The sequence below is a fragment of the Parasteatoda tepidariorum genome, chromosome 3 (genome assembly GCF_982258835.1).
Source record: "Parasteatoda tepidariorum strain Cologne lab strain chromosome 3, Ptep-v5.0, whole genome shotgun sequence".
Lineage (NCBI taxonomy): Eukaryota > Metazoa > Arthropoda > Arachnida > Araneae > Theridiidae > Parasteatoda > Parasteatoda tepidariorum.
Genome location: NC_141757.1, coordinates 89,780,564 through 89,805,438, shown reverse-complemented (window position 1 = coordinate 89,805,438; position 24,875 = coordinate 89,780,564). Strand labels below are relative to the sequence as shown.

Sequence of the window (24,875 nt, the reverse complement as noted above, 5' to 3'; positions counted from 1 at the left end):
ATTTCGTTAGACAGGGAAATATTAAAAAAAAAAAAAATTGCTTATTAGATTATCAGATAACTTGTTTTACTTATCAGAAATTAGCAATGCCTCTATTTAAAATAACTTTGTTGAAAATTCGATGTTTCTTTAAATATATAAGGAAAAGTTGTTGCATTTAAGTAAGTAATAAAAAGCAAGATGACATTAAGCCATTGTGGAAATGAAAGTATTATATATTAGAATTATTTCTTTTCAAACTCTTATAGATTATAAAATCTTTTGCTTAATAGTACTTAAATGACTCAAACTATAAAAATATATTTTGAAAGTTATCTAAGCTTTCAATAAATTAGATGAATTAAAAAAATTATTTCAGTAATTTCTGTAAGTGCAGAAACTTTTTTTTATAAATTCAAAATATAAATTATAGATTACATTTAATTTTTAAGGACCATATTTAATTTTACTACTGAACCTGAAATAATAGTGTGCAAAAATACATTATTATTTCAATATTTCTAGTGATTATTGCACTTTTTTTGAAGTGATATGTTTGTCTACGCACGTTTTTGCTTAAATAATTATCTTAATCTAATTAAGATTTACAGAAGTAAATATAATGAAAATTTATTTGATTATCAAGTCCATTGAAAAGAGCTAATATAATTGCATTGCTTAGTTGCTAAAAAAGATGAACCTAAATTCATAGAACAGTCATATATTATCTTCGATTTCATTCATGTTATTGTTAAAACTCACACGCATCTTTTCAAACGAATAAAATACAGTTTCAAAGAGGTAAAGATATTATCTAATTGTAAATGTCAAACTCAGAATCTACTGTGTTAATATAGATAGGAAATTAAAACATTTTTTATCGTTTTTTATGCACGATTTTTTAATATTTATTCGGGGGAAAAATATTGCGCAAACGGAAAAAATTTTATGTTTATGGAACAAGGAGAGAACATCTATTCTCAATAAATTGTTTTTAATATGTGACCTTGAACAACAAGAATACTCTCAATGAAATAATCTCTATTTCTCGAAATGCCACCCACATGTTAACTATTGAGAATCTGCCTGTCCCCCGTTCTATTGTCTGAGAAACATCTTTTTCTTTCTAAGTTTCCAGGAAATATTTCTTCTCGTGCCTTCACAGCTTGCCACAATGTAAATTTACTTCTCACAAAATAAATTGTTTCCCTTATTTTGAAAAAGACAGGATATCGAAATCATTTCAACCTTTCACTAATGCTTCTTCCACAGTCAAAAAGGCATTTCCTGCCTCTTTATTTATCTTCAGAAATATTGATAATATATTTCGGGGTCTGTCATTTTAAAACTTTTTAACAATAGCTAATTCCCGACACCAGAGGAAAGGACCACACAATTACCAAAGTAAATGCATGCTTTGCATTCAGTATGTCAATCGAGCTTGTGTGGATGTGTCTGATAGATGACTTGAAACTTTCTATTTTTAATGTATTATTTGAAAAAGATTTCAGATCAACAGATGCTTTCTTTTGAACTGTACTTTGCAGCTTTTAACAGAAATAAAAATAAGTAAAACTTCTAATTATATTGTAAACAAATTATCAAATCTTAGAATAAGCATTATCAAATCTTAGCCATGTATAATATTGGATGCAATGAAACATTTAGCATACAATATGTACCTTTATTGAAATTTTAAGAATATCAAATCCTCGAGAATTTTGTTTAGAATTTCTTTTATTTTTTAAATTTATTTTATTATTTTTTAATGTGACATAAAATTTTTAGACAAAGAGGGGCGTGAATTTTTGTTACGAAAAATGACAAGCTCATTTTCTATTAGAGAAAGAATAAAGACGAAATTTATTAGAATTATATACACAGAAACTGTCATACGCACGTAATCTCATAAGTATTAGCTACATTGGTTTGTTCTTGTCACCAGTATTTTTTATTAAAAAAAGGAAAAAAAACTGAATATTTTAATAATTAAGTGCGAGAATGAGGAATAAATAATGTACTTAAATGAATAAATGATAAGTTCTATATACGAAATATTATTGCATATTATTATCCCGTTTATTAAAAGGGGTTAAATAATTAACATTAAACTTATTCAATTTTGTCCACAAAACAATACTTCAAAATTAATTTTATGTAATAAAAATATTAATGATGAGTATAATTTTTTATCTCTTATGATATTTGCTTTCAATTTTATAAGAGCGTACTTCATGTGATCCTAAAGGACATAAACAAGTAAAATAGTTAAATAAATGTGAATAATAAAAATTTGCATTTGGTATCACTTTTCAAACCGATAAATGAAATAAACTTTCAAAATATATATATATAAAAAAAATTCTGCCGTTAACTGCTTTATTCACATCTCATTTCAAACAGTTTTGAAAGCTTCTTTTTTTAACAATATCTAATAGGATAAATTTGTTTATAACTTTAAGACAAGAGTAAAACTTCAAGCAAGGTTCTATTTATCAAAGTATTAAGATTTTTTTTTCTTTTTTTTTTGGAGCGGTCTATTTATAATCCTTCAAGAATCAAGAACATCAAAATACACGTTTTAAAAAAACAAAAAAATTTCGAATAATATGTAGAATGTTTGCTTCTCTTATAGTGAAATTGTTAATATACTTAGAAAAAAATTATGTATAAAGGTTTCTTTTATAGAAGTTTATTAATAATCCTTCAAGAATCAAGATCGCTAATAAACACCCTGTTATTAAATTATAGAAATTTTAAATAATTTATAAAAAAAAACTTGCTTATTTTTTAGAGAAATTGTTAATATCTTTAGAAAAAACGTTTAAAAAATTATGTTTTAGATTTATTTTGTCTACATTAGAAAAAAAAGTAAGCCAAAATATGAATAACTATGCCAAAGATAACTACTGGTCTACAACCCTGCATCTTCTCCCTCCAAGAAACCTGAGGGACAAATTGCAACAAAATATTTCCTATTCATAACTGTTTAAAGTAGTTACCTCCCACTGACTAAGTGGGGGAAGAATTTCCGTAAGAAAGCGCCGTGGTAAGAGGAGAATTTTTCATCTTTGTTGCCGTAGCCAAAAGGTTAACGTTTGGTTTTGTGCACATCCGCCAGCATTTTCGGTACCCAACGTGAGCACAATTTTCGGTAATTCAAGTGCTCGGTCACAATGCTATACAAAACACTACGAGAAACATTAAGAAAGTCAAAACACAAGGAGGAAATCGTAAAGCGCCTGTTTTCTCTCACCTTACTGTCCGCTTCTTGCACCAAACTTTCATTAACGATTGAAGGACACCCACTCCGTTGTTCATCATGCACATTTGTGCAGCCTTCTTTAAATGCTAACACGCACTTTCTTACAATTCCATCACTCATAATGTTTTGTCCTTAAACTGCACAGATCTTACAATGAATATCGATCGGATTTAGGCCTTTAGCACTAAGAAATATTATAACAGCCCGTACTTCACAGTCGGTGGGACTCACGATTATCGGAGGCATCTTAAACTCTCAGTAAACAACGTAAACAAGGAAGAATCAGACTGTAATGGTGTCAGTGCGTAGGCATGAGATGTAGGTACCCAGTGTGCATGCGCAGAACGCCGACAGCAACGCTGCGGCCGCGGTATGGCAAAACGGTACTTAATTAATAAACACGCCTCGTATTACAAGAATGATGCTACCAACTTTCAGCAGAGTTTGGAAATATCAACAGAATTAAAATTACATACGGATCCATTCCCGGAAATATCATCATACGCCACAAACGGGCGCATATCTCTTATGAACTGTTTCTCCTTGTAATTATGAACAGTTCATAATAAGAAAGCGCCCTGAGCAGAGTAGGGTGACATTTCCGGGAATTTTAATCCTATACGGCAATTTTAATCCTAATGATATGCCTTAAATCTCCTAGAAGCTTGCCGCAACACTTATGCAACCCCCGTTATATGTAAAAATTTTATAAAATTTCAACAAAAATTGACTAAAAATGTCATTATAAAATCTGCAGCTTTAGAAGCGAAACTAATTTCATATTTGCCCAAATTAAACCATATATAATCCACGCCCAAATTAAACACGGTCAAATCTATTAAAAATATCCAAATATCTTAATACAAATCAATGTGCAAAATAAGCTTCTGGAATTTTATTTTAGATAGTTCAATGTCCAAAACATTTCAAAAATAATCTTTTACCAACTGATTTATTTCAGTGAGACCCACAGACGTTCGAATTACAACCCCGCATCAACCTCTATCAGCTGGTAAGGAGACAGATATTGTTTGTGTTGCCAGAGGAGCAAGGCCACCAGCTCAAATATCTTGGTGGCTGGATGGTGAAAAGTTGAAAACAGAAGTGACAGAAAGCACAGCTGAGGAAGACAATTTGACAATCAGTAGTTTAAGCATGAGACCAAGCATTCGGGATAATCTTAGAAATCTTTCGTGCCGGGGTGATAACCCTCAACTGCCAGATAGCGTATTAGAAGATGCGTGGATAATTATTGTTCATTGTAAGTCGAAATAACATGAAATACACTCTGGATATACATTATATGCATATATATATATGGGTCATTCTCACGAAAACTGTCATTTTTCAGTTCATAAAATCCCAAAAAAGTAAAGTGAATAAAAAGCTCTGAAACTTTTTATATTAATAGAAATATGTAATGGCATTATAAAAAAAGTATATATCCTATAAATTATACTTAATACTTAAATTAATAAATTTTTTAAATAATTAATTTATAATTAATTATTAATAATAATTAATAATTAATTAATTTAATAAATAAATTAATTAATTTAATTAATGCATTTATTGATTTTTTAATTTATTTTTAAAATTAATTAATAAGTAAATTAATTATTTTCACTATTTAAAAAGTGAGGGAATGACACTAATAGTGAGGGAATGATATTTTATTTTAATACATGTTTTTATCTAAGTTACATCTACCTAAAGTTTGAAAATGATAACATACTAAGTACATCTAATATTTATTATAATTTAGTCTTATATATTTAATAGTTTTTCAGGTTTGGGAAATAAAATTGGCTGGCACGATTGAACAAAAAAAAATTTAATAATATACTCATCTTGAATCATTCCCTCACTTTATACACTAGTGAGGGAATGACGAATTCAATAAAATTTAAAAATAACAGTTAGGCCTAATTACTTTCTGAAGTCAATCACATACAATTATATTCATACAAGAAAGCAACATATAATTATCCACTTTCTCGATGAAGTTGTATTTTATTTTACTCTAAAAAATGACATGAGGGAATGACAAATGTAAAAAATTTTACCTGGTTTGATTCATTCAAATTTATTCCACAGCAAAGCTTCTTTAAGTTGAAGATGGAAACATACTGCAATTTTGTTCTATGATGCCAGTTGTTAACTTCTGAAGTTTTTATTAAAATATTTTTATTCTAAGAAGATTGCAGGTGATAAGAACATTGTAGTGAGGGAATGACGCGAAACACTGGGGACAAAGTTTAAGATAGTGCTGTGTTAATATTTTTATCAGAAATTAAATTTAAAATTGATTTTCTAAATTCTATATTTCAGTACTCTGAAATAAAAAACACGAATTCGTAAAAAAAAAATATTATTTCAGAAACAATTTTTTTCTTTTTTTAAATCAGCAGTGGGGACAAGTGAGGGAATGACATATTGGTATATTTTAATTACATAAAATAAAAAAAAAATAAAAATTGATAATTTTATTTTTATTCTTTTGTTAGCTTGCATTCTGAAGGACACTTTCCCTGAATTTTTTTTTTCGTAAGCTGTAAAACAAACATAAAATATACTGGGGACATGAAAATGACTGTTTTTGTGAGAATGACCCATATATATATATATATATATATATATATATATATATATATATATATATATATATATATATATATATATATATATATATATATATATATATATATATATATATATATATATATATATATATATATATATATATATATATATATATATATATATATATTTGAGAATGTAACATTTTTTTAACTTAAGGCACTTGAAACCTTTACGCAATTAAAATTAGTAATTTGATGATGAAAAAAAATTAAATTTTATTAGTGGAGTGGTCACCAAAAATCGACTATAACAAAGCGCCTAAATTTGTCAGAAATATTCTTTTTTATTTTTTTTTTTTTTGCTTCATAGTGTTTTAAATTAAAAACTGACCAGCGTCCTCCAAAAATTATGAAAACAGGTACTAAAATTTCAGTAAAAATCTTAAAAGAAAGAACTAAAAGAAAGGCTGTAGAAAAATGAAAAACATAACTTTTTAAAAAACGCTAGCAATGAAATTTCAAATTTATGCTGGAAACAAGAATACATTCAGCTGTCTGGACGTGAAAGACAGTAAATAAAATTATTGTTTAATAATCAACCATGACATAGTTACAATGTTTTTAGAAATGGCGTTCCATATGTACATTTTGCTATTTTTTTTCTACAATTGTAAAATTTTATTATTGAAATAAGATCCGTGTTAAACTTTTTTCAATATTAAGCGCTGAACATCATCCTCCCAAAACTAAAAATGCTTTTAGCAAAGTTACTATTAAATGAAAACTTACTGTTTTACTTTTTCCATTTAATATTCTAATAAAAGTACTTCACATAAATTCTTTAACAGAAGTATTTTTTAGCAATTAGAAAGGTTAATAGGTGATCTTTTGAATGTCCTTTTACACAGAGACAATAATAAGTTCGTGACGCAATTTATAAAAATGGATCAAAATTTATAATATATATTTCATTTTACATTTGGCTGTAAATATAAAATAATAGTGTGATCAATTAGCACGTTGCATTTCTAGACACACATATTGAGACAATTATACTCAATTTCGAGTTAATTGGATAAACAGATTTTAAGAAATCACATTTGAAAATAGATGAAATAAAAAAAATGCTATACATGCAGCTCAGTGTTCTACAATGGATAAATGATTGCTTTCTAAATAACTTCTAATCTAAGATAGAAAAATGATTAATTTAATATTTCGTAAAGATCAGAAATTTGATGCATTAGTGATAATTTTCGTAATGGAAGTAATTTGTCTTCCTTACAATAATGCATTACATACTTGTGCTGAATTAGCAGAGGGACTTAATTACACAGGTTTAAAAAAAGGCTATGCCAAACAAACAATTTTAAAATAGGGCAAGGTATAAAATACTGTAAACTTTACTAAAACTCATTAAACAGACATTCATTATCTTAAGAGCTCATTAACATGGAGCTGTTAAGATAATGAATGTCATCCAATAAATTCTTTAGAGATAAAATCGAATTACCAAAAAGGGCTTAGTGATGCTAGTCTAAAAGTAAGCAGACAATAAAAGTGATGCATCATTAAGTAAAAACTACAAAATTTGTAAAGTGGAGATAGTTTCTAGAAATGGAATCTCTTACCTCGTATCGCTTAAACAAAAGCTGGTTAGCACAACATCTGTGTTACGTAAAGAGGCCAGGTGTCCAAGCCAAATTTAAAAGCCTATGCAATTTTTTAAAATATTTAGAGAGTACGTAAAGAGGCCAGGTGTCCAAGCCAAATTTAAAAGCCTATGCAATTTTTTAAAATATTTAGAGAGTTAATAAGTTAAGTTAGCATTTTGCATTTTAACACATTTTTCCAACATTTTAGCTATTCGGGTGGAATAGGTTACAAGAAAAAAGTCCCTTGAAAGAAAAATTTACAATTATTAATAAAATTTATTCAGATAGATGCTTCAAAAGTCGAATAATTTTTGCTAGCATTGAGAAACAATGTCAAAGTCCACTATAGAATTCAAAATTGCGAAAAATAAAAATATGCTATTTTTTATGATTTAACCATTTTTAACCTTTCCTTTATAGTTCAGAAGTCTTCTAAGCTTCTTATTACAAAAATTATTACGACAATCTGTGAGACTATATACTGATTTATTGTTTATCGTGACAGTTTACAGACTAGGAAATGCTGTTTTTCACCGGAAAAAAATAGAAAACCCTGTATCTATTTAAATTTTTGCACAATTGTATCTTTTTTTTTCTTCCATGGAAACGATAAATGATTTTTTATTATTATATTTTTTGGCAGATCTACCGAAAGTGACTCTTGATGCGACTCCTGATTCACTAGTCAGAGAAGGCGAAGAACTAACTTTAGTGTGTGAAATTCATGCACATCCACCTATTACAGAGCTTGAGTGGTTACAAGATGGGCGGTCTCTTGGCCCGCCAGAAAAAGCTAATTATTCGAACAGAATTATTCATATTTCACCAGTTACACCGCATCACAGAGGAGAATATCAGTGTGCAGGGACAAACACCGAAGGAAGAGCACTGAGTGAGCCAAAACAGCTGGAAATTCTTTGTAAGAAATTTTTCGCAGCACTCATAAATAATGAACTAAAATTTTATACTATGGATTAGAATGAATATATTTATGAATGAAAATATGCAAAAAATCAATACGGAAAATAATTTTATTATATTTTCAAAGAACTATACAATTTTCATTGCTTATAACACGAGATTTTTCCATTTCTTGTTTCACAAGCTCTATGTGAATTATTTGCTCATCAAAATATGATTTTCACTCTGTCTTTAACCTACAGGTACAGACTTTATTTTCAAGAAGTATATTTTATTTTTGTTATTGCGAAACTTAAAATTGAGTTAAAAGAGGAATTTAATGGGACAAGCTGCATCAAAGAATGGAGGAAAGAAAAAACAAGCTTAGCAAAGGAAATTAAGATGATTTGCAATTTGACTAAATCGGGACGTACATAATTCCGATTGAAGCGAAACGAAACTTAAATTTTAAAAAAAAATATGGTCGAAAGCAAAAGATGGGGGGGGGGATTGCTTATGTTACGTGAATAGCTTCTTAAATATTAAATAGAAAGGTTATTAGTTATTCAGAAAGGTTATTAAGTCAATCGAATCTTACCTGTGAGAAAGTCAGTTCAATCCCAGCTGATGTTAATTTTTATTTGCTGAAACTTAAACTTATGGCTGAAAAATGTGTTACATTTTTAGTTAAAGAATAGATATTTAAAAAAAATATATATCTAAATATTTAATTTAATAAAAGTTTTAAAGTTTATTGATTTTAAATGGTGTTACTTTATTTTCGTCTGAGTTAATATGTTTTGTAAGTAAAATAACTGTGAAGAAATTGCTTTTAAAGTTAAAATGTTTAGTTAAATATAAAACAAATATTATTATTTTTTCAATTTAATAAAAATATTCATAATTTACTTCAGTAAATATTTCTAAATTATTTCTTTTTCAAATTTCTTTTTCATTTAACAAAATCATATAAGCTATACATATTTTCCACAATTTTTATTTATTTTTCCTAGAAAAAAAAGTAATTTTTATTTTCGTGAGTAAACTTATTATTTAAAAAAATAGTATTGTGCATAAAAAGAAAACTAAATATCTTTTTTATAAAACATTCATGTATTCTAATTCGAAAAATAAAGTTAAGCATTGTTTAGCTACAAAAATTTAAGTTTACTCAAAAATAAATAAATGATTTATGATATGAGTTTGGAATAATCTAAAAAATAACACATTTTTCAGTATTAAGAAATAAGAATTCAAAATTGTCAAATACTGAGAAAAACTGGTGTGCTCTCAACTATAAAAAAGAGAGACGGATTATGAGCCGGATTCTTTAACCATTTGAACACAAATATAATTTCGAAACGTCATTTTTTTGGTGTCTTATTGTTAAATAAGCTAGAACTTTGAGTGTCATCTTCCTATGCTTTTCGGTCAAAAGACCACTATCATTAATTTAAGCTTGGTTTCATTTCGAGAGGGATTTTATAGATGAGTACTTTTTTTGTTAGCTGAAAAATTTAATAACATTGACAGCTATTTCAGAAGTTTTAAGTTGCCGATGAATTGAGTTTTCAAGTCCCCAACGTTCTTGACGATAGTATTAATTTGCGAGTAATATAAACAGATCCGCGAAACCACATGATCTTATTTACAAGGGCTACATTAGTTTATCACCCAAAATGAGTGAGTGACTTAGGTTTTTGGCTCAACAGGTCTGTCTTTGCTATACAGCTCCTGAAACTAGGTTGATGCTAAAATAAGTAGGCTAAGATCAATATCACTCTATTTAAATTTAAATTAAATAGATTTTGGGGACTTTAGAATTGGTAAAAAGTATAATGGTGTGCATTTAAGAGGTTTAAATCCCAGAATAAATTCCAATGTTCGACTCAAAATTAAACTATCTGGATTCAGTGTAATGTATTTTTACAGTTCATTCATAGTTCTTTTAAAAACTTTTAGTGTAGATTTATTAAAATATATGCTATATTTGTAAAAAACATTTATCAAAATGTTATGTAGTGCTCTTAAAATGCGTAAAATTTAGCGACATGCACTTAATATTAAATTTGAAATGTGAAATTACATTGGACATCATAAAATACGACTTAATTATCAACAAAAATAGATGAACTTACAAATGACACAGATATTATTTCCATATTTATTTTCAAAGCTTTATTTTAGCCCTAAATAATAATGATATTTTTTGTTGTGAATTACTTATAAAATTAGTATCCCAGAAATTTCTTTAACCCTTGTCTTTGATTGCTTTGCTGAAGTTTTAGATATTAAGTAGAAAACTAGTACAACATAATAGATATAGATGTACAATAACAGGGAAATCAAATAAAATCATTTTTTCTTATAAGCAATTCAATTTAGAAAATTTGATTTAATCGCGAAATATTTATTCTTGGATTTCACTTTTCATTCCTAAGGGAGCATTTTAAAAGCTTTTCAGAATGTCAACATTCTTAAGCACTTTCTTTAGAAAATAAATACGGAATTGAATATATTTTTGAAAGCTTAATTTAATTCAGTTTGATTTAAAACTGTTTTAAATGTAAGAAAGACATCCTGAATATAAAAATGAATCAAATAGTGTGGTGAAAAGAAATAGTTTTTGCTGAGTAACGATTCAATTCACTTCACGTGGAAAATAGAAAATGAAAAATAAGTATTGTATCCTTTTGACTTTACTAAGTAAAAAATAGGAGACATAAATGGATTGCATAATAAAACGATTTTTGTTAATATTTTTTAGAATGCATAAAATTCTTTTTTAAAAAAAAAGCTTTTAAAGATATTTTTGAAGTCTTTAATAGTAAAATACTACGAATAGGAGAAACCAGAAAAGGCTAGATAAAGCCTTTCTATCAAACATTGTAACGGGTAGTTGGTAATATGGATTATCAAACGAAATCAAGAGTTACCGAAAGTGAATTTCAAAATGAGCAAGAAGAAATCAAATTATTTCAAAGTCTTTGAAGAAAGTGAGTAGAATGTTTTTTAGAAAAATGAATTTAACAAAGAAAGCTTTTGTAAAGAGATCCAACTGCTATTTTACGTATCACTTTATAGCTTGGTCATTTATTATGTTCAGTTAAGAGAATTATTTTTCTGAAATTATTTCTAAAATGCTTTTCTAAATAGCTGAAACTTCCGTTTGTGAAACTACTACAGAATATATAATTTTGTAAATTAGCCTTTTTTCTTAGAAGATATTGAGTAATTTTTAAATATTCTAAAATTCAAGTGAAAACAAAAACTAGTGAATGTAAAAAATCAGTTTTGAAATACATTTTATCAATAAACATCACTCCCAGGATTAAGAAACTGCGTTAATCAGGACAATATTGAGTATGTACAATATTGAGTATATACACAACGAATGAGCCAAACTAAAGACAACATGCAAATCAAAAATAAATTTAAAATAATTAGTCATATTTTCCTGTATTTTAACTGCATTTTTCATCAATTATAACTTTTAAAAATCAAGTTAAAAACATAATTAGAACATTTTTAAAACCGGGGGAAATATGATAACTAACCTTAACATAACTTCTATACTGTCTTGGATTCAAAATGTCTATGCTTCATTTAAAAATGGTTAAAAATCTCCATGATTTGAAATCACAGTATGTTTCGAAAAAAAAAATAAACATATCTGTTTTTCTCCTTTTCTTCAATATTTTTTGCAGCTTTAAACCTTATTTCTCAGTAAATTTTCTTATTTATTCAAAAACAAAATAGTTTATATAACGTATAATCTGTATTTAATAAATGATACTAACTTAAATAAAATAATTCAAAAGTATCAAACATACATCTGATTCTTCATAAATGCTTTTTATAGGTGAAGATATTAATGCTTTTTTATTCATTGGCGAATAATTTTCATAAAGCGTGTCATAGATTGACCAAATAAAAGCCTAGAGATGTTTTATATCCTTCATTCTTTCTTTTCAAGATTATAAAACGCCCACCCGTCAATATATATGGAATTGACACATCCTACCGTTGCTACTGGTGAGGTAGAAATCTAGCATTTATTCTGAAATTATGTGAGAGAGTGAGAAATGTTTGTTAGTTATGTGTACGATATTGTACGAGTTAGGAAGAAAGTAATTGTATTTAAAAACAAAAATTTTTTGTAAAAGTTTTCGTTTTAAAATATTTGATTAATAATCCTTGGTTACATGTTAGAAAAGTTTTTATTTAATTAAATTTATTATAGAAGAAAATAAACTGTAATATCTTTCAACAAATCAAGGTCTTAGATTCTAGAAACGGATTCCAGATTCTTGCAAAGATGTTTGTATAGTGTATTTTCAAAAAATGAAGCGTTTGACTGCAGCCTATTGTAGGAAAGGATGGTGGCGAGCATGGAGGTTTTCTACAATTCTAATATCTAAAGTACCAAATTTATATAATTTCATGACCAACAACCTGATTGTGGCAATGTGGCCTGTATTGTACATAGACCGCTTTACTTTTCAAACAAGCTGGTACCCATCGATCTGAAACTAGGTGAGGTTCAGGCCGCCACTGGGGATTGAACCACAGCTCTTCACAATAACAGTTCATTGCCTTAACCACTGAGCCATCACGGCTTATTTCTCTATTCAACAGCGTGTGTAATAAAAAACTGTTTTTTTTTTAATATTTATACAAGTTTAAACATTTATTGCCCCTCACAGATGCTCCACGTTGTGAATCAGTTCGAAGTAGCGTCTATGGTGTTGGAAGAACTGAATCAGTGAGCGTCACTTGCGCAATTGATGCATATCCAAAAACTGTAAATTTTTCTTGGGTTCTCAGCAATTCAAATAAGAAAATGCCTCTACCTACAGCACAGTTTTACAGTAATGGAACCATTAGTGTTGCGACAGTGTCTCCTAGGGCACCTCAAGACTATGGAATATTGGAATGCTCAGCTTCTAACAGCGTTGGAACTCAAAAAGATCCGTGCTCGTTTCGTATAATACCTGCAGGTAAGCAACGGTAAGAACATGATTTTAAAGTATATTTCATCAGTTGACTAGAACTGCTTGAAGATTTTTTTCTATAGCTTTTTTGCAAAATTTAGAATTAGTTTTGCAAGAAACAGAAAAAGAATGACTTTTGTACTAAAGTGCGTAAGCAAACAGGTTATAGTCAATTTGGTACACATATATACACAAGAATAAGACAGACTGTCTCTGTAAAAATACTTTAAGCAATATGTATTACTGCATACAAGTAAAAGAATAATGAGCTTGTCTAAAATAGCATGAAAAGTACTGAGCAAAAATAATTATTTCCGAATGACTCCATGGCAAACAGATATTTTAGAGCATTTCTTTACTGGAATGAATAATACTTTCATTTTTAATAATTAAAGGAATAATGTGCATTATATTTGCAAAACATTTATTGTGTAAATTGCCACATAAAACTACCTTTGATTTACCTTTTTACACTTATTCTTTTAATCATAAAATATGTTTGATTTTTTTCAAACTTTCTTAAAATTATTTTTCCAAGTAGATACTCCAGCTTCAAAGGCAAGTTTTTCATACAACCAAGTTTGATTTCTAACTATGTTAGAATGGAAAATGCACCATTAAATATGTTAAAAACTTTATTCGAAGCATTCATTTTTTGGTTATGTACTTAAGAAATATCAATTAGTAATAAGCATTTATCATAAGGTAAATAATAAAATTGGAATATATCATAAATAAAAATTGTTGCACGAACAAAAAAAACATCTAATGCGTTGCATCTTTTTGATATAAAGAAGACGAAAAAAAGAAGCAAACGCAAAGTCTAAATTAGTTACACAAAATCAAATGTTAAAAAATATATATACATTTTACTTTTCACGTTTTTAAGCTGAATGCTTTTTTGAAATGAATTAAATGTAGGGTTTTATGGTACAAGGTCAAAATGAGGATAAACATCATGTTTTTGCAGGTCAAGGAAAGAAAGTGCAAACTACACTTTTTTTCATAAAAGAACATTAAGCATTGATAAAAATGGTTCGGAAACAATAACAAAGGTTGCTTATTTTTTGAATAACAATATATTATTGAAAGATTGGTGAATAAAAAAATATTTTTCATTTTGTAGAATTTGTACAATTTAATTTGGTCAGCTTTGCATTAGTTTCAAATACATAAATTGTGTAAAGGTAAAGGTATTTGTAATAGCTTAGTCAGAAAAGGTATTTGCTTTAGGTTTACTAATTATGAGACTTTTGAAGCTTAGATATGTTTGCTTAATGGTAAAGCTTGCTTATCGATAATTTTTTTCATTTATTCCCACCTATATATATATGCTTAGCAGGTCTTACATAAAGTAGTATTTTTGCAGAGCACATTTTATTTAAAACTTTTTAATATACAGTTTTTTTTTTAATCTTTAGGAGTTCCAGAAGAGCCTAAAAATTGTGACGTTACAAATAAGACAGCTGATTGTCTTGTTGTAGATTGTGATAGTGGAGAAGATGGTGGTCTACAGCAAATATTTCAGTTAGAAGTGATGAGTGCAAGTTCTGATAAATTTATAGCCAACCTTACTTCTAGAAAATCTCCAAAATTTTTAGTTTGCCCAGTTCCTACCGATGAAACTTTTATTCTCGTGTTATACGCTATAAACAGTAAAGGTCGAAGCAAGCAAGTTGTTGTTCATTCGAGTGCATTGCAAAAAAGTGTACCTAATAGAGGTAAATCAGAATATTCATCAACTCTATGTTTATTGTTTTGTAAGGGATATTATTTTAAGATTATAAATTTGTAAACAATATTACTAATCTCTCTTTTTTTTAACCTATAGATACAGAGGAAGATGCTGATGTTTTAACAGCGGTATTTGGGACAGTTATTGGAATTTTATTAATCATTGCTCTATTTACAATAATAATTGCTTTTTTCATCAAATTACGAGCTAGAAGATCTGTAAAAGGTATTTATTTTTCAATTTAATTTAACACATTCAACATTAAGTAAATGTTGTTCCTGAATAATGAATGTGGATAAAAATGCTATAACAATTTTTTAAAGAATTAAAATAAAAAGATGTTTTGTAAAAATTTAAAAATAGCATCCATTGATATTATTTTAAATAATTATATGAAATAAATTTTAGAGCAAATGGCATTTAAAATCTCAAATAATAAGATTTATTAAAAGCAAAATGTGTTTCAATGTCACATATGGCATGCCATTCGTAGTAGTATAAAATGTACGTGAGGGCGAAAACCGATATAATTTATTTATATAATCTTGAAGTGTATAATTATATTGGAGCAATCTCTCAAGTCAGAGCTTTTTCTTATTTGTAAAATGTTTACATGAGTTTAAAAGTTTAATCAATGTGTTAAATCTGAGCAGTTTAATTATGTTTTGTATTTCATGTTTTTTTCTGAAAATTAGATGTTTACTTATATTTCTCAATAATTTAAACAAACGGGGGATTTATAAAATTTTATTTCATCGCGGTATTTCGTATATGGAGCAAGCAAAGTGTACAATCAAATTGCATCTCAAGGAATGTCAGAAACATACTACAATGCTCTTCGTCAATTTCATCTTCCATATTCTGCAAAATACTGATGAAATGAAGGCCATTAGTTCGAGTTTTCATTAACCGATATCATTAAATGAACATTATAAGTATCAGGAATGCCTTTCACATCATAAGAAATACATTTTAATGAGCTTACTTCTGTATCTTGTTTATTAAACATTTTCAAATAACTAATTATTTAACTTTTCAACTGTCAATTTTTAACGTTTTCATTTTTTAACACAATAATTATCCTCCCAGTTACCATAATCTCTGTCGATTTGTTTTATCTCTGACATTTTATCGCACAGATTAAGTTGCAATTTTCAACATTGAAACGTGTATTGGTTTTAAAATAGCTTTCATTCTGTGCTTTTAAACGTCGCTGTTACACAAGCATAATTTTATCACATCCAAATACGAAAATTGCAAAGCAAAATGAGTTTTATTCATGATCGAACTCTAACGCAGATCAAGAACTAAAGTACATATTAAAAATACTAATTTCCTATTAAATACTTGGAGTTGATAAAATGTTAGACATAAGAAAGATTCTGTTATATCGAATTTAATGCGAACATTAATGGCACTAAACAATGGATTTAAAAGCAGAATAATTTTATTTTTTACTGTACATGTATTTTCGAATTTTCATAAAACCTCTAAAAATTAGAAGTCTTTTTAGAAATATTAAAAGCTGAAGTAAAACGTTAAATACTTTTGGATATATAAATCCTATTATTCGATACATGCAAAAAAAAAAAAAAAAAAAAAAAAACATATGTGAACATTGTGAAAAAATCATGCGTGAAGCATGTTCCAAACCAAAGTAAACAAAAACATTTACCTCACTTCCCTTTCATTGTTCATCTTTTCAATGAAAAATGTTATTTAATACCAAATACACCTATTCCGGTCTTGTAGATTCTAAGTACACTAACTTTTTAAGACTTTTGAAACATGTATTAATGAATGTCCTTGTCGATTTGTTGATGTTGATTTTATATGCAATGATATTTGTTTTTTATTTTAAGATTCTTTAAATAATTATTTTTTAAACATGTTTATCTCCGAACCATTCTCTAAAATACTATTTATTTTAATTCCAGATCGTCCGTATACGCAAGATAAAGAGAAGTAAGTACCTATATTGAAACGCAGCATAAAATCCATATTTGTAAGGAATTTTCAATATGATTAAAATATGCAGTGAACTGCAACTTAAAACAAGAATGGAGCTAACGAAAATGGTAGACATTATTATAGGTTGCTATAAAATGGCGTAATCAAAATGAAAGCTCAAAGTAGGGATATAAAAAGAATCAAAAGTTGCTCAGGAATATTTAGTATCTATATAAAACTGCTTAAGGGGTTTGAAAATTATACATTTATATTTGTAAAAATGCACGCATCAATCCATAAGCCGCCAATGTTTTCAAATGGCAGGCAAACTTTTTGAGCATTTTATGCAGAAGTATTGATTATAAGTATTTCATATGTGTATATACAGCACAAATGCCTTGATGTAGAATAAATATGGTTTATAGTATTTATACATTACATGAAACTTTCAAGCCCTACTAGTAACTTTGAATGGATTTAAGACTCATCGTTCCGACATTAATTTCAATTTTTTTTGAAGTTATACTTCTTATGCGACTTCTAACAAGGTTGCGTTAAACGTTTAACGCTAAATTTTTATTGGCCGGGAAATCACGTGGTAGGATCCAGTTTTCCCTCATTCATTTCCATATTGTTTCGGGTTCTCACTAGCATAAAATTAATAAAAGTTATAAAATTATTGTTTTTCTATAAATATTTTTTTAGTTTGTTTTGATACACATATAATTTAATAGGGTAGTATTTTTTATTTTCAAATTTAGTGGATAACAATTGTAATAAATGAGTGAAAACAATCCCACGGACAATGCGACGGATTTAAGGTTATGTCAAAGTACGTCTCTTGTGAATATCAATTGATTGTTTCTCTTCTGAAATTACATTATGACGCATTCACATACATTATTAATACAAATACATTTTCCGGGGCGAGACGATGAGGCAAGCACTGGTTCAAGAGGTCCACGAGGAAAAAATGCACGATATTACCTTGATTACAGAGCACTGAAGCGAGCGGAGCAAGAAAAAGTGTCGTTGAATAGAACTAGTGATCCTTCTACGACTGCTGATTCTTCTACAATTAACGTCGCAGGTTGCGAAGTTCAACTTTTTCCGCGCGGAGGGACACCAAGCACTATTTTTTTGTATGCTTGCACTCCCTTTTTATTTTGCCACAACATTTCAAAACTACTTGCATGCTTTACTGTTAAATACGGAGTTTAATTGCAAAGGGTAAAAATGTATACATTTGCATGAATATCATTATTTATCTCTTCTATTTTATGTCTTTATTCCGTTTCTGATAATAAAACTCACAGAAAGTTCAATTGTTTAAATTTAGGTGTGACGCTTATTTAATGAAGGACTGCAAAGAGACTTTTATATCAAACAGTCAAGGTCCAGATATAATTCCACAAAAGAGCTTTTATCAAGGTAACAATTGAAGTTTATGATACGAAATATGTAAAACAATTAAATCACAAATTAAACGAAGTTATCGTATTTTCTAAAATAAAATCGAATGTTAAAGCTTAGCCAAAATTGATCTTTTATAACTTTTACAAGATTCAAGACATATTAATATAAATTACTTTTATACTAATACCTTTTGAATATTAAAAAATGTTTTAAAAATTAAATACACAATTAAACTACTTTAACTGCAAAAAATTTAAGTTAAAATATTATTTCCTTTGAAATATAAATTACAGATACTGAGTAAAAACATTGCTCCACTGTAAGACTCTCGAATAGAAACACTGTTGGTGCTTAATCGAAAATTAAGTCAATCGAAATCAATCAAATTAAATCAATCTTAATCGAAATCAACTCAAAAATGAATTTCATTGAACTCCATTACATGATTGCCTTATATTCAATAACTTACTATTTTGTTAGTTTTAATAATAAATATTCTTGATTTTTATAATAAATATTTTTTATCACTAGAAACCAAGCTGAAAACAACAGAATTGGATGAAGAGACAATTCTTCCCACCGTTCTAAATGAAGAGAACCCAAGAAAACTTCGAGATTTTCAAAGTGCCAGCTATACTGAAGATTCTGAGCTTATTCCGGTATAATATATTAATAAATATGTTAAAAAATTTTGACCGCTTAGCTTTCCAGTTAAACATATATCGAAATAAGAGATAAAACATCAGTAAAAAAATTATTCTTAAAACCGTACAAGTAAATACATGACAAAATTAAAAGGTTTGTAGAGAGCAAAATATTTTATTTTCGCTAGTAAATATGCTTTCAATGTACTATTTTCGAATAGTTCAGATTAGTTTAAGTTAATTATAGTCAAGTTTTGTGTAATTTTTTGCCAGAATTTTTTTTTAGGAATTAATTTTAAGAATATTTAAAAATATAATTTGGTTCAACATACTTGGTCAAAAAAATTAAAAATTTGCTTGCTTGTAACTAAACTTCATATGATTTGATTAAACCAGGTGTAGAATTTTAATAATAAGGTTAATTTTGCTTTTGTAACAAATTGAGTAAAAAATAAAAATTTGTAATTCTTTTTCACTTTAATACATTATTCATGTATGTTGAAAAGAACTACTTCACTTAATTTTTGAAATTTACTTTTATTGTCACGAAAATTCACGAACCGTGAAAGCTTTTCAAGTTGTTAATTTTTCATGTTAGATATGCAGAAATATGCTTTTAATGCAAAAATTTTGTTTTCAACAAACCAGAAAAATATGCTTTTACAATATATATATATATATATATATATATATATATATATATATATATATATATATATATAAACATAAATTTGTTAACTAATCAAGCAAATAAGCAAATATTTGAACTAAAATTTTACTATTATTCAATAAAATTACTATGTTCTTTAATAAATACAGTATTAAAATACACATACAAGTGAAAAAAGCACATTTCCGTATCGTAAAAAAAATTTAAATTGTGTTCTCAAAAACTTCCTACTTCCCTAACGTGATATATTTATATTTCAGAACATTTACAGTAAGCTGAATAAATATTGTAAATGTTCTAACTCATAAATATTGAATGTATCACGGTTTGCTAATAAAATAACTTATATTTTTTGACTTTATTAACTGTTGGGCTCTCTATGTCTTTCTAAGTGAAATTGTTAGATTATTTTAAAAACATTTTCCTTCCTTTAAATTTTTAACTAATTAGATAGAAATGTTATAAAGTATCTTTATACATTATACATAGAGTTTAACAGTTGATCAAGATCAAATGGTGTAAATTTTCTAGTTTACATGACAAGCTGATGGTGGATGGTGCGTCTCAACTTAAATTAATGGGTTAGCTAATCAATATTACTTGGCCCAAACTTCATACTGATAAGGAAAAGGATTATTGATATAGATGGAAATATGTTTACTTAATCATTTAATATGATACAAATTATTCAGTAAAAATAAAAAAATATGAACCTGTCATTAAAAACACTCTCCTTCTTTGATTGTTACAATCTCTGTGCTACAATTCTAAATAAACAAATTTAATTTACAAGATTTGCCTTAAAAATACTTACAGGTGTTGAAAGTCGAATGCTTAAAAATGCTTTTATTATAGTCAAGACTTATTTTACAAAAATAAATGTCATTAATATGTTAATACAAGTTACCTTTACTGTACTGTTTTATGTATAATAGAGTAAGCTATAGATAAATCTAGGCTTTCGCAATTATTTTTTTTTCCGATAAAAAAGTTGTCAATATATTGATAAATTGTCAATATATTGCTAATCTATATGGCGAATACCCTCTTCAAAAAATCAGTAACAATTAGAATTCCATTATCTTACATAAAGAATGCTATGGCTAATAGCCACCCGGGACAACCTCACATAGGCTTCACAAATCTCACCTCTATTGCCATGTGCGGTGACAGATGCCATCCCAGTCAAGGATTCCTTTGCCACCAAATCTGACAATTTCTTTGACGCAGGTCGAATAATATCGAGCTGCATTTTTTCTCCAGATTCAGATTCGACGGCACTCTGTTTGCCAATCTCGATTTATTAATGAAAATATATCACCCTTATTTTCGCTGTCTCCAAGGCTGATATGTGCGGCTTCACGAACACATTCCTGTTGGATGAAGTCAAAGGGGCACGCGCAACTGAATGCCGAGAGTAAAAGCCTTTCTCTGTTAGATGTCTATGCATAATTCGTTTACCAGGATTTGGCATTTGGCTCCACCTTCTCGGAGGCAGAGTTCATTTCACAGCGCGAGTAAGAGGAGAAACATCTCTGCGCTTGAAAATGAGACAACCGTTAATGCGCGCCAAACTCAAACAGTGAATTCTTCGTTTTATCATTTGCTATTATACCTTTCGTTACTCTAGCTAATTAAATATATTTTAAATTTAAAAACTGCTGTTTTCCCAGCAAAATATCTCAAAAAGGACTAACTATTCACTCAAGGGAGAGAAATAACATCAAATTTATGAAATATTTAAGGCTAAGAAAAAGCACATAAAAACTGCGAAATAAATATTTTTGTTCTACGATCTCCAAATAGTAACCTTGTTCAGGATTGTTCACATCTTTCTCCCTAAACTAGCGAAATAGATCTGTCGGATACCACGTGATGGAGGCGGAGCCAAGTGCCAACTCCTGGTGAACGAAAAATACTCGGTATGAAAATTCTTATTCCAGATCCAGTTACAAAATCACAGAAAGACAGTCTATTGTTAGCGATTTTCGTTGTACCCTTAACAACAAGTAATGACCTGTGCAGATGTCGTTGCTCTGTGATGGCCTCCCTGATGAAAGTACCATTTGCTTAAGTTGATTCTGCAACCTGGATACTAATCAGCTTGAATTTATTAGCTTCAAATCTGCCAACAGTTCTCCATACCAAAGAATCATCCAAACTATCATGAAAACTTATATTCTTTTTAAAAAAGGTTATCTTGTTTGTTCCAATTTGTTCAAATGGAATTTTTAAGTATAAAAAGTACATATTTTAGTAGATAACTAGAATATAGAAACGTTCACCTGAATTACACTTGATCAAAAAAAAAGTATTTATTTTTCAGCTTTCACAATTTTAGGGCAAATTCTAATAATTTCTTTATAAGTAACTGTTATAAAATAAAAACTTGTCGACTTTAAAATTTATGAATTCACTTTTTCAAAACCTCGAAAATTGCAATTCGAGGCGACAGTACTTAAAACGTGATTCAAAATTCTTCAATTTTATATAAAATTTCATTTTACAATGCAGTTTATTTTTTACCTCTCACTTTAAACGCCGATAAGACTTACTCTTAAAAATACTAATTTTTCTTACAGACACCCAAGAAGCTTCGACAATTTAATGGAAATGAAGTTGATGTAGAAGAAAATGGTATAACCATAGAAACTCCTCTTATATCCAGTATTCCTACGGCAATGCAGGTAGTGCTCATTATATCCACAACAAATTTCACAATAATATTAAGACAACGATTTTTATCTTTTTTATAATAAAACTTTAATTCTTAATTTTTGTATAACTTTGCCGGTATGATTAAATTCAAGTGCCAATAACTTTAAGTGGTCATACTGACTGTACAACACAATTTCAAAAACAACTTTAAAAGGTTCTGTTGAATTTATACGAGAACTAGATCTTATTTTGATAGATACGGCTACTTTGACAAAGTATATATATTTTCAAGCAACAACATTTATTCTTTCTTTTTCTTATTTTTTTTTAAAAAAAAACTATGTACATTTGATAGATTTTTAATTATATTTTGCTCATGATAATCATCATAACAATGTAGAGATGAAAAAGATTATTTTGTAAATTTCCTTTGTGTGTCAGCAATTATAGCTTGCACCCCTTTGAAGATAATAAAAAAAAAGAAAATGCAGCTAATTGTATCAAACTTTACAATCACGAACTTTGTAGAGGTAACCGTAACTAGTGAGAGTTAGATAATTGTTTAATATAATTATTTGATAACTGTGATACCTTTATAGAAAGTTTTGCTTTATTCTATGGCATGGTTTCATGAAATGTTTACCAGTGGATCATATATTGTCAGAGTTTTTTTAGTTTTTTTATTTATATTTTTTTATAATAACTACGTACTTAGTCTCTTCAAAATAAATTCGGCTCTAACTTTTATCGACAATGCAAAATGAGCTTAAGTTGTTGGGATTAGAAACTATTCTTATATATAGAGTATCACACATTATCAATTTCTTTATTATCATAGCACCATTCAGATGAAGTTCCGCAATTAAAAAATTAAGCTCACGTAAATGAATCGGATTTTAATTTGGAGCAAAATGGCAGAAAAAGTTTAATATCATTAGCTTTGATATTTTCAAATGAAAATAACCATCAGAATCCACGGAAGAATTTCCATCTTGTACAAAACATTTGATGTATTATGTTCAGCAATTTCAACTATTTTGTCCCAAAATAATATTCAATGACACGTGTATGATCTTCAATGTTGTGGTGTTGACTGGGTGTTCCCATATTGAGGAAATTGAATTGTAATAATGTAACGCCTTATGGCACACAGTTCTGCCGAGCAAACGGTTTTAAAGCAAATCAAGTGGTAAATTCTCATCTCTCTCTCTGAAATCCATGAAATCAGTATAACGGTGCTATTTTCAGGAAAAAAAGGGCATTAAAAGCAATTCGCACAAGCTGGAAAGGCATAGCAATTCGCATTAGGGTATAGCAACTAATACTCACCTAACCGCAAAACCTTAGAGTTCTTTGCATTGCCAATAAAATTATGATCGAATTCTTTTCAGACAGATCTCGTAAAATCTAGAATAAGTTAAATCGATACATCTTGACAAAAAAGTTGTTGCTTTTAGATAGATTTTTCTCAACATCTTTTATGTCATATTCTTTTTCTACAGCAGTGGACCGAGCACAGAAAAGAAAGCCTTAGATTATCAACGCCCGTATGAATCTGAAGTCTTTCCACTTTTGAAAGTCAAGAATTTCCGATGAACGAACAAAATGTTGATTCCTGCAGTGCTACGATAAGCAGTCGCTGAACTGAAAGGAAAAGTCTGAGAAAATTCAATAAAGATGGCGTCCAAACAAGGAGAGAGTCAATCAGACTTAAAAGCAGATGAAAAGAGAACAAAAAAGGAAGTAAATACCCTCCAAAAGTGCCAAGTCATTCTGACAGATGAGAAAACTATTTTCCGTGAAATGAATTAATCACAATTCTCTCAACCTTTGTTGAATAAAGAAATTATTTTTTTGGCCCGAAAAGTATATTTATTTTTTAAGCCACATTTCTCACAAATTAGATGCATTTTCTTAAATTATTTTTGAAATAAGTTTTTTCGTTTTAAATTTGCAGAAAAACGTTTATTTTTCCTCAAATATGTAAATTGATATTCGAGTATCTTTTCTTACATCTATGTTTAAACATATATGAAGTAACAGGAAATAGCATTAAAAACTGACATAAAAATTTTTTTTATATGATAGTTAGAAAAATTTTAGTTACTAAATCCTATTAAATAAGAAGTATTTCAGAAACATAAATGAAATTTATCAAAATGAATTTAGAGCCACATAGTAAATTTTTAAAAACAAATTATTCGAACTAATATGCATAAAAAAATCAGCTACAATGCTTTAACTAATATAATTTTCATGTTAAGTGTAAAACGCAGAATTACTAAAAGACGCTGTTTTTTTTTACCTCTAGTGAAATGCTTAAAGTAAACACGTGGCTAGGTATTCTTATAAAAGAAGTTTTTAATTTTCTCTGAAAAACAAAACTATGCATATTTTTCTTTAATTCCTCAATTTATATCAATTTAT

General features: G+C 28.1%; 1 protein-coding gene across 3 annotated transcripts in view; it reads left to right on the top strand.

Moving 5' to 3' along the window:
- LOC107440297 (neural cell adhesion molecule 1) overlaps positions 1–24,314 on the top strand; it is a 74,518-nt gene extending 50,204 nt beyond the window's left edge. Inside the window, exons 5-14 of one of the 3 annotated variants that reach the window (XM_021144995.4) lie at positions 4,206–4,505; positions 8,125–8,400; positions 13,088–13,381; positions 14,797–15,096; positions 15,207–15,335; positions 17,048–17,075; positions 18,400–18,491; positions 19,008–19,135; positions 22,373–22,477; positions 23,951–24,314. In XM_021144995.4, the coding sequence (XP_021000654.2) occupies positions 4,206–4,505; positions 8,125–8,400; positions 13,088–13,381; positions 14,797–15,096; positions 15,207–15,335; positions 17,048–17,075; positions 18,400–18,491; positions 19,008–19,135; positions 22,373–22,477; positions 23,951–24,001 (1,703 nt within the window). In that variant the 3' untranslated portion in view covers positions 24,002–24,314. The remainder of the gene's footprint in view (positions 1–4,205; positions 4,506–8,124; positions 8,401–13,087; positions 13,382–14,796; positions 15,097–15,206; positions 15,336–17,047; positions 17,076–18,399; positions 18,492–19,007; positions 19,136–22,372; positions 22,478–23,950) is intronic. The other 2 variants (XM_071182949.2, XM_071182943.2) reach the window with 2 other exon arrangements.
- Positions 24,315–24,875: the final 561 nt, after the last annotated feature.